General features: G+C 42.0%; 3 protein-coding genes across 3 annotated transcripts; all 3 read right to left on the reverse strand.

Annotated features, from left to right (window-relative positions):
* Window positions 1-880: 880 nt before the first annotated feature.
* LOC308095435 (transcription factor E2F3-like) lies at window positions 881-6,275 on the reverse strand. Its single transcript, XM_080442495.1, has 3 exons — window positions 6,167-6,275; window positions 4,773-4,938; window positions 881-3,020 (listed from the first exon to the last, which is right to left on the reverse strand). Exons 1-3 carry the CDS (start codon window positions 6,269-6,271, stop codon window positions 2,710-2,712), a joined length of 582 nt encoding a protein of 193 aa, XP_080298621.1. The 5' UTR covers window positions 6,272-6,275; the 3' UTR covers window positions 881-2,709.
* Window positions 6,276-6,914: 639 nt separating this feature from the next.
* On the reverse strand, window positions 6,915-10,020 carry LOC308095554 (transcription factor E2F3-like; the record flags this gene model as incomplete). The annotated part of the gene is made up of 4 exons (XM_080442609.1): window positions 9,661-10,020; window positions 8,378-8,501; window positions 7,780-8,038; window positions 6,915-7,122 (listed from the first exon to the last, which is right to left on the reverse strand). Exons 1-4 carry the CDS (start codon window positions 9,682-9,684, stop codon window positions 6,915-6,917), a joined length of 615 nt encoding a protein of 204 aa, XP_080298735.1. The 5' UTR covers window positions 9,685-10,020.
* Window positions 10,021-11,209: 1,189 nt separating this feature from the next.
* On the reverse strand, window positions 11,210-16,619 carry srfbp1 (serum response factor binding protein 1). Its single transcript, XM_080442611.1, has 3 exons — window positions 16,532-16,619; window positions 14,045-14,662; window positions 11,210-13,762 (listed from the first exon to the last, which is right to left on the reverse strand). Exons 1-3 carry the CDS (start codon window positions 16,547-16,549, stop codon window positions 12,353-12,355), a joined length of 2,046 nt encoding a protein of 681 aa, XP_080298737.1. The 5' UTR covers window positions 16,550-16,619; the 3' UTR covers window positions 11,210-12,352.
* Between the last annotated feature and the right edge of the window lie 1,735 nt (window positions 16,620-18,354).

The raw sequence follows: 18,354 nt of genomic DNA on the forward strand, positions 1-18,354 counted from the left end.
GATCATTGCACTGAGGCTACATGCGTCTTAAAGTCTATTCTGGCTTCCAAGCACAACGCAGTTTCTTGTTTCCAGTACAAAAGCCCCCTGTCCTGATACTTCTGCATGATCAATGTCAGTGGACTGAAATGGAGTCTTGCACATTATACTTTTTGCAGCTTCCTGAACACACACACACCAAGTTAAACCATGTATGCTGTTCTGCCCATCACAACACAATGATTAATAACCGAGCTTCGAAAAGAGATTCTCATTTAACTGTATCATACTGTACTTACTTTCCATAAAACACTCACAACTATCAATTTGAACATTAAAAACGGGACAAAGAGCAGACACTTGATTTGACATCGTTTGTAAAACACATATTTCAGAGCGACGTAATGATTCAACCAGTTTGTGCACCGATATTCACCATTGTGATGATGTGCTACCCTGATGAAGGCCTAAAAAAGGTTAAATTATTATTAATATTAATTATTATTGTGTATTGCTGTCCGTCTTATTTGAATGTACTCTTGTCATGCCCTGCCTTTCCACTGCCCAAGTAAGCAGAATGCCTTCAAATTTATATAAACAACCCTGTCACCACCATGCTGATTGTCTGGTATTCTGTAGGATAACACTGCCCTCTAGTGGTACATTACGGAACACCACTGCAATACATTTCTAGTCTTTTCATCATGTACAGATGCCACTCAATGTGATTGGAGCGAGCACACATACTGCGTAAAACCTGTGACCCTCGACCCGCAGCGTTTCTCACAATTTCCCTCTCAGTCAAGGAACGTTACATGACCTTGCTGACACCAATAGAGCTGAGATATCTAATAGTTAGAAGTTTGTAACACACTCTGTAAAGAAACAGTCAGACTGCTGATGAAAATACAAAGGACGACTTTATATATACTTAAATTCTTCAGCCTGTTCATTGTTCTCACTCACAATTCAAACATAGTCGCAAAACTTCACACAACAGTGACATATCCGTGCATAGCAGTAGTGTCGTGTCATTTTCAGGCCTAGAGGGAAATTCCTTGCTGAGCCCAAGTTCTCATTGTCGTCCGATTTAGAAAACATCTCAACAAGGAAGTCAGCATTTTATCCCAGAAAGATAAAGGTTACATGTTCAAATACTGAAAGAGGTCAATCAAATAGCTACTCCCAAACAGGCAGAGAGGACTGTTCAAAAATCTGCCAACTATGTAATATGAACTAGAAATACATAGAATAAAACCTTACATTTGCCAAACCTCTTATCCATAGCCTAGATCAGTGGATCTCAAACTTTTCAGGCTGCGACCCCCCAAATATTTGAACTGGGGACCCCCCCAACCTGACAAGCACTTGGAATTGTAGGATTTTGAAGGCTTTTTGTTTGGCTCAGTTCCAACAGATAAATATTGTGAGGGGTTGTGAGCATGTAGATCAGCTATTTTCAGATTATTTTCTTCTTTCTTATATCAAATTTGACAATTTGGCCTGTTGATTACTTTTGACGCAGCAATGATCTTATTATTTTTTCATTATTGAGGCAAGGTCTTAAATTGTCACTTTAGAAATGTGCAGATACCCTGTATACACTTATACTGTATGTTGGTTTGTTTACTGCTGAGTGAGAAAACATTGTTGCACATTAACAAATCATCTGAGGACCCCTTCCCCCCTCCCAAATCATTTGGGGACCCCCCTGGAGGTTCTGACCCAGTTTGAGAACCACTGGCCTAGATCAGTACAAACCATTACCTGATTAGTCGAATGGGCAAATTTTGAGTGGATACAAAACAAAGAGGAAAAAAAGCATTACAAAAGTCAAATGCCTTAATGACCAGCTGTAAAACTAAATTAGCTTTTGTGGTTGAGCTTTGTCTGAGTGACGTTTCCCATGTCGCCATGTGTCTCTTGCAAGTGAAATGGCATGCCTCGTTACTAAAATACTAGAATTACAAATAATAAATATTGAAGTCTGAAAACATACGAGTAATCAACTGAGAGCTGGGCCAATCCTGCACATCATGAGAAAAGGCACTTTAAGTTTAAAGCTGTGCAGAGTACAGATTAGTCCACTCGCACACAGTCTCTTTCCAACCACTAGAGGGCACCCTGCCAGCCGGGATCAATACCATCAGGTCATGCATGAGCCTGGTGTCAAGGCAGCGTGACTCAGGAAGAGCACACTTAACAGCACTTACCCTTATGAGAAGCACTTTCAGACATGCAACAGCTTGCGGCCGGCAGCCAAGTAGGGGAGTCGGGTTGACGGACAGGCCTGTCAGTGCAAGTCCAAGAGACACGAGAAGAACGGCCACAAGAAGGCGAGTCTCTCCATGTTTTTTAGGAAAGGGGAAAAACAGGCTTTTCCAGTAACTTCAAATGAGGTTCGTTGGGTACCAAGCCCAGCTCGCCACCGAGATCCTGCTTGTGCAAAAGCGCCGCAAGTTCAAAATGGTTGCCTGTAGTGTTCTGCTGCAGCGGTTCTTAAGAGTGGGGTCCGGGGATCCCCCAGGGGTCCTTGAGCGGGTTCCAGGGGGTCCCCAGCTAAATTATGTTTGGAACCAAATGGACCCTTATGGACCTGTAACTCTGAGAGTGCACAAAAGTGTACATTTTTGTACACTCTCAGAGTTATGGGGGTCTGCGGACTACCACACTGGGGGTCCTTGAAATTTAAACTTTTGAGAACCACCTTCCTACAGAGGGAGTGTGGGGTCAGACTGACGTGTAGCTCCAGGGAAGACAGTCAAGGTCCACAGAGGAGAAAAGGTCAGTGATGCCCTCGTCCTTGCCCATGCTAAGGAGGTAGTCTGAGCCTGCCAGGGAGAGGTTCAGAGGGGGCGTGAGGGTGACAAATTTCTGTTGGTCACCGGAGTGCGGGCGGAGGGGGGTGAGGCAGGCAGGGCCCAGGGGGGAGGAGGAGGAAGAGGCGACGCTAAGCGACAGGGGCGAAGATTCCGTCCGTCCAGAGAACGGGCTGGAGAAACCGTCACTAACGTTATGGCGATGAGAGCGGTTAGCGCCGTCTGGAAAGACAAAGGGGGACATCGAGAGAAGGAGGGGTTTAACCACAAAAACTGATAGGGATTTATGCAGCTTTGTTTACGAATTGCACAGCTACAACATAGCGTAATCTAAATACTGGACAGGGAGGTCATGCCAGAAATCCCTTATTGCAGCTCTAAGTGCCAATCCCACATATAATTAAAGAAAACTCTGTCCGTCACTCAGTCAGTCACACGGAAAGAGCGTCTGTCCCGCATGCTTCTCCTCAGTGGCTTGTGCAAGTGATCTCAACTTGCACACGGGCATTGATCATTAGCAAATGCACAAAATGACGATCGTTTTTCACTTTCCCAAAATGTAACCCGTTTATCCACATTTTCGTGTAATCACCGGAGATTGCCAGTTCGGCCTATGGGATCTGACTGTCGTCATGGTTATCGACATTACTGGTTACACCTGAATGTAAAACATGCGAAAATCCACAGCTATGCGTAGACGGCCATTGACACTCCTTTGTAATATAAGTACAGCAAAACCAATGCAAATTAAGTGCAAAGCACAGCAAATCCAGTGCAAAATATATGCAAATAAAAACAAAAATCAGAGCAAACTGTTCTAAAGTCCTGGGGGAGAGCAAATAGCAGACCTCCAAGCTCACAATGGTCGCATCCGTGACTGGTTGTGAGAGTCAATGTTTGTAAACAAATCTATACAGGTCTATACAGTCCTCACTTTAGTCTACCAAAACATCATGACCACGGTCAATCAGTAGAAAGCAGCGTTTAAGGTGGCTGTATGCTACCATTTTAGGTGATCACCCTTTCACCTCTTAGGTGGAAACGTTTTCACCTAAAAAGGTGATTATGATACTAGGCGCTCATAGTCCGGTGATGTCGGTTAATAAGTGAGCGGGGTGAGCGGTGAGTCGCTTATCACCGCGCCTCAGTGACGCCATGTTAGTTTTCAAACCACCGCGGTGAGAGGGTGACCACCGAAACATTTTGCATGCGCCCCGCATTACACGTCAGCGGTTTGGTCCTGGTTTGAAAAGACCAGACCAGTGTTGATTTCGTCGACTAAGACTATGACGAAAAATGTTCGTCGACTACCTTTTTTCACTGACAAAAACTAAATTAAAACTAAATTAAAACTAAATTAAAACTAAGCTATGATGACTAAAACTAAGACTAAATATATTGACAATTTTGTCAACAAATAAAAACTAGACTAAAATGTTAGGGACTAGTGGAGAAGAACTGAAAGACAAGTCGTTTTATGCTTGTGCTCAGGTGTTGCGCTCTGAAAATAGCCGATCTACAAGCTCACAACGTGAGCTTTTAGATCGGCCATTTTCAGAATGCAACCAAGTGTAAAATCAGCCATTACGACGCCATCAAGGCCCGCCGAAATACATTTTAGTCGACTAAATGAACTGTAGATTTAGTCGACAATAATCTTATGATATTTAGTCGACTAAAACTAGACAAACAGTTAAAACATTTCAGATGACTAAAATATGACTTAAACTAAATGGAATTTGATTCAAGCGACTATGACTAAAACTGAATAAAAATTTGTTGTCAAAATCAACACTACCTCAGACCGCCCGGCACCCCTGAGCCCACTATGGACCGGGTCCTTGTAATTATGGAAACGGCGACACAAGCAGGCTGTGGGGTGCGGTGTGGTGTGGGGACTGTTATGTGGAAACGCAGCATGTGTGGCACCTAGTGTGGGACCTGGGGTAGGGAGGAAACCAAGACACTGCTCACCTGGAGACGACACCTTGATGGACGAGGCCGTGGCTTTTGTATTTGGGGACGAATGAGAGAGGCTGCCGTGGTAGCAGTCGTCAGTGTTGTCCAAGGGCATGCAGTCGTCCGAGCAGAGGTACACCTCGATGGGGCCCTGGGTACTCCTCAGGTGGATCTGGAGGCACTGGAGAGAACAGATGGACACACGACTGATACCTTCTACACCTGGACAGGGCGTCTGCAGGTACCAGGAAGTTTAAATTTCAGACTATTTAAAGGACGACTTCACCCATTTTCAACCTATCTTCATATATATTTGGTCCTCACTAACGCTAATAATCTACTAGGTATGTGTCTCATAGGAGGGCTGTGGACACTTCAGAAACCCGCCTACCAGTGACATCCTTTGGCTGTTTTGTTTTTTTTACAAACAAGATTTCAATCATTTTATTTTTATTAACGCAAGAACAATGGCTTCCATTATAGCATTCTAACTTTCCAAGAATAGAAAGCCTGCAGTTTCTATTAGCTTGGATTCCCCATCGATGATGTCACTGGTAGGCGGGTTTCGGAACTGTCCACAGCCCTCCTCCTCTGAGACACAGATGGGGTAGACAAAAATGGTACCTTATCAAAATAAGCAGTAGTGAGGACCCATTATATGAAGATAGGTTGAAAATGGGTGAAGTCGTCCTTTAAGACGCAAGACATTTCTCATGTCACCTAGATTTAGGACCACACTCAATGACACTACGAAAAAAATACGAAAAGTGAAAGATACACTCTTCTCAACTGAGTACTCAATATAGTGAAAAATTAAATTAGCAGAAGTGGTTCTTGTGCTCAAGAAATGACTGGATGCTCTTCAAAGGGAGCAGTATACCGAACTGGAGAATATTTTCAGGCTTTCATTCCAGACACTAACCGCTTAGGTTGCAATTCAATGTTCTGTTAACCTAGAAACAGTCAGGAACTCTTGCCGTCACTGATAAATATCAGCGAACTGTCAAAACGCTAAGAAATTAGTGCATCTAAATGTCTTTAAAGCCGCAATCCATAACTTTTATATCCTACCTGGATCCAAACCCGGACCTCCCCCATGAGACCAAGTTTATACCTCTCAAGAGGCAATCCCTGTTTGGCTGAGGGAGATATTGCGCCTATGAGCTCCAGGCAGTACTACTTGTCAACAAGTAGGTTTCCAACCCGACACCAGGGTCTTAATTTCTCAATGTAAGAGCAGAGATACCACCTCCACTGCAGAGTTGCAAGTCATATTGTATTAACCATAAAGCTGCAATCCGTAACTCATTTGAACCAATCTTTAATCTTTTGAGCTCTGTAAAAGAAAGCAGCTGAAACTGATAATAATGAAACAAAAGAATCATCGTCATCACAAAGTAGCATTTTACCTCATCTGGATGAGCCACCTCCATTTTGGTCTCAGCGGGGGCTTTGATGACAATCATCGTCTGCTCTTTTAAACAGGGGATCCTTTTTATGTCTTCATATGTCATATAGGCAAACGTGAGGGGCACGGTCAAGGAATACCACCACACACCACATCATCGTCTTTAGCACTGAGGGCTTTTAACCACTCCCATTAAACCCCCCACTCCCATTTTATCTCCCCCATTAAAGCCGGGAAAGCATCTGTCATTTTAGATTTCTTTGGCTATTCAAAAATAGCAGATATACAAGCTCATAGCGCGGCACTGAGTGCCACGCTATGAGCTTGTAGATCTGCTATTTTTTTTAAATCATGAATATTTGTGCAAATCTTTGAATATATACATATATACATAAATGTTTTACTCAAAAATAAATAAATCAAATAGTGAAAAAATATAAATGTTTTCTAAAACCCCCCCAGAAGTAAATATTTGAGTAAAAAAATATATATATTTATTCAAAGATTTGCAAAGATTGACTTTTTTTTTTTAAATAGCAGATCTACAAGCTCGTAGCACGGCACCAAGTGCCACGCTAAGAGCTTGTATATCTGCTATTTTTGAATAGCCAAAGAAATTGACACAGTTGCGTTCCTGGTCTTAAGGGGTTAAACCCTCTATACTTAGTTGACCGGGGTCCCCCAGGGCTCTATACTTAGTCCACTCCTTTTCCCCCCCCCTCTACACCAAGTCTCATTACCAAAAATATCTACAAGCTTAAAAAGACAAAGAAGAGGAAAGGATATCTCTGACTGTGCCGGTCCTTGTACTGCTCGTTGACCTCTCGTGTGCAGCTTTGAATCAGTTCATCAAGTCTCCTCTCCTCGTCTTGGAGCCGGTCGATCTCGACGCTGAGCCGAGGGTCGACAGTTGAGTACGACACTTCGTGGTCACTGTCCACTTGCAATTGACAACCCCTGCACAGTAACACAAACAAAACATTATTTTTTTTGAAGTATACAACCATCAAACCAAAACCTTTTTGTAGTTTGTCGGCCAAAACTGCACGGTACAGGAGCAGATTTATTAGAAGACGCAACGATTCGGTCACTGATGACCTTCTTCAGGCCTGAAGGTATTTTCTAAGTAAAGTTTTGGTTGAACTTCTACTCTTGGTTTCCTGTGTGTTTCTGCTTTTGAGTCCTTCCCGTTTCTGAGCCTTACTGTGACAATTATTTTGTAACGATAATTACAAACTTTCCAGTAAAATAGCAGATCTACAAGCTAACAACACGTCGCCCTGGATTGTGTTGTGAGCTTGTAGATCGGCTATTTTTGAAAAATGCTATAAAAGGAAGTATAAAAGGAAAAGACATGCCGTATTATGCCATCTAGTCTCATATACACAGGGCACTCAGTTTAAACACATTTGCACTCAAAGGACCACAATTGAAATAAGCTCTAGAACTTACTGTATGCGTTTCATCCTTTTAACAGATACTGTACGTATAAATAAATGTCAATATATATGTATTTTTGTCAAAAACATCAATCAATAATATAATATCGATATATTGCCCAGCCGTAGGGCAGCATCATCAATTCAAATGGACACGCAATACAAAACTACTCACATCCATTGAATGTTATTCTTGGCCTTCTTCTTGAGCAGTTGGACCCCTTCCAGGACATTTGTGATGTCGTAGAGGCGTCGCTTGTGGACACTGAGCTCCCGTGAAGCCACGTTGAGGTCCACAATGCCGTTGTGGGCCCGGGCCAGCAGCTGCAGGAACCTGTGGGTCATCAGGCCCAAGGAGGTGTCATAGCGCGTCCTGTCAGGCGCTGTGGACGAAGACGGCCGAGTGAAGCCTTGAAACTGGGTGGTGTCATTGCCTGTGTACCGGACAAAAATGGTTCAGTGAAAGCCGTGGAATTCTGGTCTGTGTTGTGGGGCTGAGTTTTTATTTGTATACATTTAGAGTAGCCAAGTCTTTTCAATTGGCATGGGACAGCCAGACAAACAGGATGGGAATAAAGCTAGCTTACAAACGTGAAACAGTGTTATTGGGGCTAACGGTGTGTGCGTGCCTAAGTAATTAAAACCAGGAAAGACAACACTTATTCCATATCATGATATAACTATATCCAAAATCCCAGACGATATCTAGTCTCATATCACAATATCTATATAACATATCAATATATATATTGATATATATACAAAAGACTTACTCTTGGGTTGTTTTTGGCGGTGGGCTGTTGTTGTGGGGGATGTTGCAAGCATCTTGGAGATGCTGCCAACATCCGGGGGCAAGTAATCTGGGTCATCGGCTTCCAACTCCAGCCTCCTCTTTGCCTGACAAAGCAACAAAACAATGCAAGTGAAATGGATTTCCCAGCAGGGAATATAATCATTTTTATCTTTAGAACATGTATTTGAACAAATAGGGACGAAGGGGGGTGAACCCTGCACTCAATACTGTCATAGTGGCATTACACTTTTATGGGAGCATTTCCTAGTCCCCGGGGGGGGGGACCAGGACATTTTATAGCTTCACCCAGCTGATGGCTGTTCAGGTGGGGAGGGGGGTGCTGTAAGGGGTAAAGTCTTGCTCATAGACACCTCGATATGTAGAAGGGCGAGCCAAGGGTCAAACCTGTGACCTTTGATTCCTAGATAGCCTCTCTAGTCTCTACCCCATCAGCTACTGGTATGTATCCAAACACTGCCCATGAATACAAAAAACTAGTTTGAGAACATTAAGTGTCAAGTGTGTAGGTTCTGTCTCCACCTTAATAGCCCGTTTAGGCCATTTCCATTATTTTAATGTTCAGGTCTGGAAGCTGGATGGTAAAGGCTTAATAACTCTTCACATACAGACTGTGCATAACACATTATATAATGTCCCATATCTCCTCGATATCAAGCTTGTTACGTTTTTTGATGAATGCCTGCCAATGCATGTTTTGTTACACAAAAGTCCTGCATGTACTGCACCTACTTTTTCCAGTCAAGTTGGGATCAGTTTAAGTGCTTAATATGGCACCATCTGCCCAAGACATTTCCTTGCATGGGCCTCTTATTACTATGCAATCATGCAGTTAAAATGGCATTTATTTTTTGCATGATCTACCCATGTGTTATGATTGATTCACTAGTAGGTAGCCATTTTGCTACACTGACTGTACACATCATCACTGTTAGTGTTGATGTATCCATTTGTAACTAGTGTGTACAATTGCACCCCTCCAGTAGACTAGAGTAGGGTGACATTTGTACTCACTCTCACGGAGTTACATTAACTGTGCACTGGTGAGGATTAACGCTGTTAACCTGGGATAGCAAAAAATAAGCTTGCAGAGCTCCCAGTGTGCTTAATGGGAACAGCAAACCCCGTCCCATCCCCCTCTTTGAGACGGTTAGCTTGACGTTAGCTTCACTACTGGCAGCAAAATGTGCATATTATTGCGATCTAGTCATATCATGTTTGTCCTGGGTATGAAGCCCTTCTTACCACCGAGTTCTTCAGACGGTTCATCGCCAACGCTGTGTTGGTTAATAAAAGTGAACGAAAGTTTAAAGCTCCGAGTCCCGACTAGCCCGAGTTGTACAAGATGATCTGAACTCCAAGTGGGAGAACTGCAGAAAACAGAACAGCCCGATCTGCAGACTAGCCTTAGCTACTTGCCCACCAGGCCAGGTAGCCAACTGGGCTACCCAGAGAAATAACCACAAGCTCGATTGTGACACCGTCCTGTCAGGAAGACAACAAGCTAAACAAAAAAAATCGATCTGAGAAGTCGAGGAGGCTTGCTCAAGAAACGGAGCAATTTAACCGTCTACCATCATTGGGTATAATAATGCACTGTGCACTTATACGTTCACTGTATTGTAGATTAAAGTGACATTTTAAATATATAAAGCAAGTTACTACTGTAGTTTATAGCTGGTTCCTGATCCATTATTAGTGACTGACTATAAGCATGTTGATTGATTGAGTACTTTAACAGTTTGCCCCAAAAAAAGCACAGAAAGTACAGTTCCATACAAAAGGATGCTGAATGGATCAAACCCAAGAAAGCACTACTATGGCTCGTTTCCAATGGAGTCCTTGTGTATTCAATTCATTGAAACATTTTATGACAAACAACAATCTCCTTTCGTCTTTTAATCGTGATTCCTGCGCCACGCCATCGGTTAACCGAGCCTTCATATTTCACTTAATCTGATTCATACGCGGTGTTTTACTGTTTACACCGACACTGCTGCTTAAGTTGAATCGGTTACCTGGGTTTGTCCGAGCTCAGCTGTCTGCCCTGTCCTGTGTGTTGACGCTCCGATGGGGGTTGCGCTCCGGAGCCTAGAGTCCATTGGCTCGGGTAACAAGACCAACAGTGTATCACCGGCTGGGACCAGGGTCGACATATTGCTTACATATGATCCAGCAGCGGGATGATCTTGGGAAAAAGCCGACAAAAAGAACGTATTGTCGGCACTAGAGAAGCCCCCAACCCCCGGTGTGAGGACTTTCTCTGGGACCGAGGCAGCCCCCCTTCTCATCTTTATCCGAATGTCTCTTTTAGCTGGCCGCTGCAATTTCGCTTTTCCAGCAAATCCACCTTGGTTCGGAGCAAAAATAATGAGCGTTATCACGAGTTTAACATCTTACGAGTCGGTTTAGATGTTATTATCAACTGTAAGTTATCCAAATAAGGAAGATGCAATGGATTTTATTGGGCCGCGAGCTCCTCAGAAACAGCCGAGAAATGGTTCCAGGAAGCTGCCAATGAATGAGCGGACGCGCGGGGCGCTCTCCCGCGAAACTCAGATTTCGCGGAATATTTTTTAAATCAAATTTGCATACCGGCTGCTATTGGTCCGCGACGCAGCCGTATACAGGTTTGCGTCAGACGTAACTGCTACCAGCCAATGACTGGATTCGCTCAGTAACACTCTTTTCCACAACAATTCATGATGATAGATTGGTTTAATCAATATTTTTGTTGTAGATAACTTACCTCGCATCACTAGGCTTTCCACACTAGACAAAATAAAATGATCAGTTCTTGTAAAATGAATTTATTATGGAGACCACAAACATCTTTCATCTATTAACACACGTCCATAATAAGGATAGCAAACTAACCCATTTGTTGTCCCATTTGCAAATACAAACAAATGTGATCTGATGATCTTCCATTTGGAGCTGGAAATTAATGGAACCATTTAAAAAAAGTAGTATTTGTTCAGGTTCTCAAGTTATACTTATATTTAGTATAAGTAGTATTATGATATCAATTTGTGTAGAGCTGGAATGAGTCCTTGAAAACTAGTGAATATGCTTGGGGTTTCTATCTACTATCATGTGATCAATTCTCATATGCAACTGAGGTGTGTATGAGGGCCGGGGTAGGCCTACTCATTCATTTTGAACGCCGAGGAACAATGACACTTGAGGTAGTGAAACTCCACTATACAAAATACTGTATAATTCTACCATTTTAGTAATAGGGGTGGGTCTTTATGTTATTGATCATTTTTACATGAGCAATGCATACCTCTTCTTTTTTTCCAATTTCTTCCTGTGGTCACACTCATCAACAGTCCAGCCAAGCCAACAAATAAACAATTTTGTCGTTGTCGGGCAGAAATCTTGTATCAGCAATTTTCATCTTTCAAAGCTTTTAAAATAAAGTACTAACGCCAAAAATAGGGACGCCACATTGAAAGAGGTTGAAGGTATGTTAAGATATATTTTTCGGTTAAAACAAAATGTTTTTTTGTTAAAAAGTTAAAGCACAATTGTCTTGCTATATATGGTTTGTTCAGTAAAAGGAGTCTCTCCATATCTTCATCTCTTCAATAAACATAAAATACATTTTCAGGTGGGTTGCAAAATTTCAGGCAATCAGTACTCATTTATCAGATTCATTTTGCGCTGTGAGCTTTTTGTCTGCTCATTTCTTTGTGTCATTACTTCCAATTTCACTTGTTTCGAGTTCTCTATCCTGATTGGATAAAATTTGTGTCCCGACCTGAAAATGCATTTTCTGTTTAATAAAGAGCTGGAGAGACATGGAGACTCCGGTTACTGAACAAACACTCTATAGCAATGAGTACTATCAGACATACAAGGTTTCCACCCGACAGCAACACTATACCATTTTCAAAGTTTACTCAAAAGGTCAATGGAGAACAAATTCACATTAATCATCATCGTCAAACTTAATCTTCTTTCCCTGAAAGGCCATGATCTGCCCCTGCTGTTCCTTCCTCTTCTTACTGGCTTCCCAGGACGGATGCAGTGCCTGCTGTGGTGCCTGATGGGAAAATCCACCTGGTCCTCTGTGATCCTGTTGCCTGGCAACACCTCTTCCCCGTCCCGTCCCTCGCCCAGTGAAGGTCCTGTCCTTGTCCTCTGACTGGAATTGTCTGGCTTCAGAGCCACGTTCGCTGTTCTTGAACCCTGGCTTCCCTCTGGCCGCTCCATCCTGCTTTTGGAACTTGGAGGGGCTCTTGGAGAACCTGTCCGTACCCCCACCCCTGTCCCCCCCTCTTCCTCTGCCCCTGGATCTATCCCCACCTCTGCCTCTGCCTCTATCCCGGCTCAGTCCACCCCTGCCGGGCTTGGAACTCGACAGGGTGCTGCAGAAGACGGAGGCCAACTTAGGCGCTTTATAGTTCAGCTCAGATTTAGGCGCTTTATAGTTCAGCTCAGATTTAGGTTTATCAGTCTGGCCCTCGTCTGAGGTTTGACTTTTCAGACTCGGGGTGGCGAGGGCTTTCTTCTTCTTTTTGAACTTGCTCACTTTTCCCACAAAGAAGTCATCTTCGCTCTCGCTGCCCTCTGACTGCTTATGGAAGCGCTCCTCTGTGCTGTCGTCAAAGTACTCTTTCTCTTCCTCATCACTTGACTCCAGATCACTCTCTTCCTCCTCTTCATCACCCCCTTTGTCCTCTTTGTCATCATCATTACTCTGTTTCTTCTCTTCGTCGTCGTCCTCCTCCTCCTCCTCCTCCTCGTCATCATCATCACCATCATCCTCCTCCTCATCTTTATTGCTCTGCTGCATTTTAGGAGCAGGCTTGAGATTTTGTTTCTTCTCAGGGGCTTTCGTCGCTGTGGGTTTACCTTGCAGTGTTTCTTTCAAAATGTCCTTTATCTCTGTGTTTTTCGTAGAGGCTATTTTAACACTCTTTGAAACCGCAACAGTTTTGGACCTAGCCATAATTTCAGATCCTGTCTGCTCTGATGTTTCTGTTGTTTCATCTACAGGAGCTGATGTCTCTGTGCCCGGTTCAGACGACCCCCCAATGGTTGCATTCTCATCGTCATCTTCCGCTTCCTCGTCCTCCGTCTCTTCCTGATCCTCTTCTTCCTTTTGTTTCAATGCATATTGCTCCTCTTCCTCCTGGAAAGGGGTCATCTTTTGTTTTTGCCTTTCCATCTTCCTCTCCTCGTCGAAGGCTTTGACGGCAGCTTTGATGACGTCAATCTTCTTGCTGAACTGAGGGTGAGTGGCGATACGTGCCATGGCCCGTTGAGACATAGTGGTAGTTAGGTCTTTACACACCTTCTCAAAGTTGAAGTCATTCACCAAGGCTGTTTTAGTCACCTGATGATGAGAAAAATCCTCAATTATTACACAAAATGAAATACAAAGGAAATAGAAATCAATCAATTAAATAGTAATTGAATTCGTGCAGTACACCCTGGGTCACATTTGTAGGGTCATCACCAGCAGAATGATTCTGTTGACGAACCTGCGTCTCGTTTTCAAATTTGCTCATAAAAGATCCTTTGTCCCTAGTAATGGATGTCGAGGAAGTAAATATGCAATCCTGTACTATTCGGTCAACCACAGGGGTTTAAGTGGTTACGGTGCAGTCAAACCTACCTGATCTGGTCTGAGGCGTTTCATTTGACGGATCTCCTCCAGTAGCCGGTCGACTCTCCTCTTGTTCTTCTCCAGGTCGGTCTCTTTGCCCTTCTTCTTCTTCAGGTCTGCCAAGTGACGCAGCAGCTTCCTGATGAGCAGTGCTCTCACCCTCTTCACCTCCAGCCTCATCTTCACCACTTGATTGTTGACGTTCAGGACCGCCTCCCCCTGCTTCGACTTCTGCTCCTTCTCCTTCTGCTTCTTCGTCAACGCCGTTTTTGTCTCTGCGTTATCAGTGCTTCCAGATACTATTGTGTGAGCTTCTGCCTTCTTCTCCGACAGCCTCTGTTCTCCATTTTCATTCACCTCCTGCTCCACCTCCTCAACATCTTCTCCTCCCTCCTCTTGCTTCTCCAACAACTCCTCTCCATTTGTCTCTATAGCGTTGTCCTCTTTCACCACCTGATTCACTCCATCTTCTTCGTCTTCCCCTCCTCCCTTCACTTCCTTCTCAAACATCCCCTCCTCTTCCTCCCCGTCTTTTTCTATTGAGTTGTCCTCTTTCTCCACCAGCTCCTCTTCATCCTGGGTGGATGGTGCCGTTGTCTCTGTCATCTCTTCCTCAGCGGACGTCATCTGTAAAAATACAAACCAGTTGAATGGAAATTAACGGAATATTTCAACAACGTGTATACAACTTGTTACTGGAGCTGGCCAGTACGGTTTATCTGAACAAGAGCAATGTTCGGTCTTTTAGTAGGCGCCATGCTTCCAACAAAGCATCAGAATTGACCATTTAACCCATTAAGATCCGAAGCTGATTCTACAAATGTCGTCTAAATCCCAACAGTATTCTGAAAAATGATTGCTTCTATATCAGTGGTGCTCAAACTTTTTCATGTCAAGGACCCCTCAAAATATTTTGTTCCAGGGACCCCCCAGAAGCAAAGACAGTAAAAAATGTTCGCTTTAAAATAATATAAATAAAAAGAATGTGCACACATATTTATGATTTTTCAAAAATAGCAGATCTACAAGCTCGTAGCGCGCTATGAGCTTGTAGATCTGCTATTTTTTAATAGCCAAAGTGGGTTAATGGGTTAATTAGAGAAGGTTTGACCCGCCATCCCATCCCTAAAATTATTCACTGAAATCAGTATGTCAACTTTGAAAAGATGGAGCACTATAATACAAAAATATAAATGTTACACATGCCAGGTAAAGGTAATGCAAACATCCCACTATTGGTACAAATCATTACAGAACGAAAATATTACAATCATATGACTCCACACATTCAGACAGTATACTAATATGCTGAAACATAATACACATAGTAGCACCTTCAAAGGCACTTAAAAGTATGCAAAGAACGTAACAGTTGAAGAGATTAAAGAGATGGAAAGAATTAAGAATTAAAAACTGAAGTAAATGGGTCTTAGAAATGCATGAAGCGTGATAATAAATTTTAAAGTAATACAGGAAAGCTATCCCTATTTTAAATTGTCTACTCCAATTTGTTTTATTTTTCTTTCCTTTTCCTTCTACTTTCTTTATTCCCCCTTTTATTTTTTGTTTGTATTATCATTTAATATTTTTTGTTTGTATATAAATTAAAACAAATGTAAAAAGTGATGCAGGATAAATTAAACAAGTGTAAGTAAAACTTGTAAGATATTATGGATGAAATGGCATGTACTGTAAGCCTACTGTACAAACCTGCAATAAAGTATACAAAAGTATACTTTAATTCTGTATTTTGTTAAAGTCGTTACAATGTTGAGGAACCGAAAGCAAATTATGTGCAGTGGTGGAAAGTAACTAAGTACATGTACTCAAGTACTTATAAGTACAAATTTGAGGAATCTTTACTTTACTGGAGTATTTCAAATTTTACTTCTACTCCACAACAATTATAAGAACACTTTAGTTACAAGTTACTTTGTATATTTGGATTACTATTACAAAACATTAACCACTTCTGCCCTATGTAAACTTTTACTATTTGAAAATACCGATCTACAAGCTCACAACGTGAGGCGTCGTGAACTTGTAGATCTTATTTTCAAAATATTTCTATACATTTTAGACAATGATAACTTAAACGAGACATTCTGCATAACAAGTACTTTTACTTTTGGTCATCCAAGTATATTTTGATCCCAATACTTTTGTACTTTTACTCAAAACATTTTCATTACCAGACTTTTACTAGTAACTGAGTATTTCTGCATTGCAGTATTGATGTGATACTTTTACTAAAAGTAATAAAGTACTTTTTTCACCACTGTACGTAAGTGTAAATGAGATGATGTATTGAATAAATAAACCTTGAATCTTGCTATGCCATCATGAAAACAAACGTGGCTGAGTAGCAAGCAGCATGCAGCAGTAACATAATGTTATCATCAATACATAAACCTCTCTGATCTGAGCTTGATTAAAGCACGTTGACAGCAAAGGCAGAACAGAGAACAGCACAACCAAGAGGCTTCACACACGTACCTTTGATATTAAATCCATAGAAAATCCCAAATAGAGAGATAAAACGCGTTAAGCTACGGGCGCTGCCATCTTTTCCCCTTGACGCTGTGTGCTCACTGCCCACGGTTGCGACGTGGTGACGTCACCGTTTTTTCTATTCAATTCAAATGAGCTTTATTGGCATGTATACGTTTACATTGCCAAAGCAAGTGTCAAAATATTAAAAAACAGTTTAAGAAAATGGGGAAAGTAATACTATATACAGTTGGAGGGGGTACAGCAGCATTGTGTTAGACAGAGCTATGTCACATTGCGTTGTTATATACATGCTATATATATATATATATATATATATATATATACAGGGTAATACAGGGTAATGGGTATAATGGCTTTTTTTAAACAAATAGCAGCAACCTTTTGCAGTCACTTTGGGACAATTAGCAGCATTTGTTCTCAAAACTATTTAAATAGTATGCAAAAAAGCCTAAATGTGTTTAAAGGTAGCAGCTCTGTCATGTGCAGTAGGTCTAGAGGTCTACTCTGTAGGCCTACACTCAATGGTTAGTCCTTAGGGTGGCTTAGGGTTGGCTTAAACCATTTTCTTTTATCAGTAACAGTTCACAAATCTTGCTGCTGTGTTCGCACATTGTTGTATTTATCCAAGTAGGTATAGGAATTAAATAACTGTTTATATTATGTTTTTCATTGTAGTGTATATTTGTCTGTCATTAATGTTTCGATGAATTGAGTACAAAGGACCCCAATGGAAACAAGCCATAGGCTTTCTTGGGTTTGAAATCCTCTTAGCAATCCTCCTGTAGACAGACGACCCCCCCCCCCTCCTCTTTTTGTACATATTTTGTATTTCCTCATGCTTTTTTTGTATATAATTTTTTATTTTTCCATGCTTCCCCCCCCCCTTTCTTTTTGTACATATATTTTTAAATGCTTTTTTTGTACATAGTGGTACTTTTTCTGTATTATCTGTATTTTCATGTTGATTTTTGAACTGTTTGGTTGCTACTATATATGTCTATGAAATTAACTCAAGGACCCCAACGGAAACAAGTCCGCAAGGACTTTTTTGGCCGGACCTTTTAGACAAAAGCATTATAAATGTAACTGTGTTGTTTTACATTCTTTTGCCTAATAAAAATTTCAATCAATCAAAAAAAGCATACCTTGAGGTGTTTTTTTAGCAAACTGCTTATGAAGTATTCAATCAATCAATCAATTAGTGTTTTGTCGTTGGTCATGTTTTCAAACTCACTTTGGGTGTATGTAGTGTAACGTGGGGGAAGTGTCTCTGATGTCTTGATATAGTGGGCAGGCAGGTGGTTAGAACGTGTAGTTCGATCTGTTTCCACCACATTTTGTGTGCATTGGGTGCATAGTCTGTCTTCCCTTGGGAGAAGGGTCTGTCTGTGGCGGCCTTTCTTTATTGCAAGGCTGTGTTCACTGAGTCTGTACCTAGTCAAGGCTTTCCTTAGTTTTGGGTCGTTCATCGTTCTCAGGTATTCTGCCAGTGTATATTCTCTTTTTAGTGCAAGATAGCATTCCATTTTGCTTTGGTTTTGGGTTGTCTCTTTCCAGTATGTCAGGTAGCTTTCTTTTTGTTTTCTTATAATCTGGTTAAGTCCAGTGATGGGTTTTCCGTCTGGTACCTGTGCTGTCCCTAGACCAGCTGACTAAGGGGCATCCCTGTAGGTTTTCTGAGGGCTATGTTATGGAGCGTGTCTGGGTTATGCTTTCTTTTAGGTCAGTGGTTCTCAACCAGTGGTCCGGGGACCACCAGTAGTCCAACACATTGACTGCCAGAGTTTATTCATAATGTACTCACC

The sequence above is a fragment of the Gymnoscopelus braueri genome (assembly GCF_963280865.1).
Source record: "Gymnoscopelus braueri genome assembly, chromosome: 11".
Taxonomy (NCBI): domain Eukaryota; kingdom Metazoa; phylum Chordata; class Actinopteri; order Myctophiformes; family Myctophidae; genus Gymnoscopelus; species Gymnoscopelus braueri.

What these genes read in the sequence shown, in the direction of transcription:
- srfbp1 (XM_080442611.1), bottom strand. An exon ending in AACGCCTCAGACCAGATCAG is followed by an intron (nt 13,763 to 14,044) that starts GTAGGTTTGACT and finishes TCTCATCATCAG; the next exon opens with GTGACTAAAACAGCCTTGGT.
- LOC308095435 (XM_080442495.1), bottom strand. Translation starts at nt 6,271, where the DNA reads ATGACATATGAAGACATAAAAAGGATCCCCTGTTTAAAAGAGCAGACG. An exon ending in AGGTGGCTCATCCAGATGAG is followed by an intron (nt 4,939 to 6,166) that starts GTAAAATGCTAC and finishes TGTTCTCTCCAG; the next exon opens with TGCCTCCAGATCCACCTGAG. An exon ending in CATCAAGGTGTCGTCTCCAG is followed by an intron (nt 3,021 to 4,772) that starts GTGAGCAGTGTC and finishes TTGTCTTTCCAG; the next exon opens with ACGGCGCTAACCGCTCTCAT.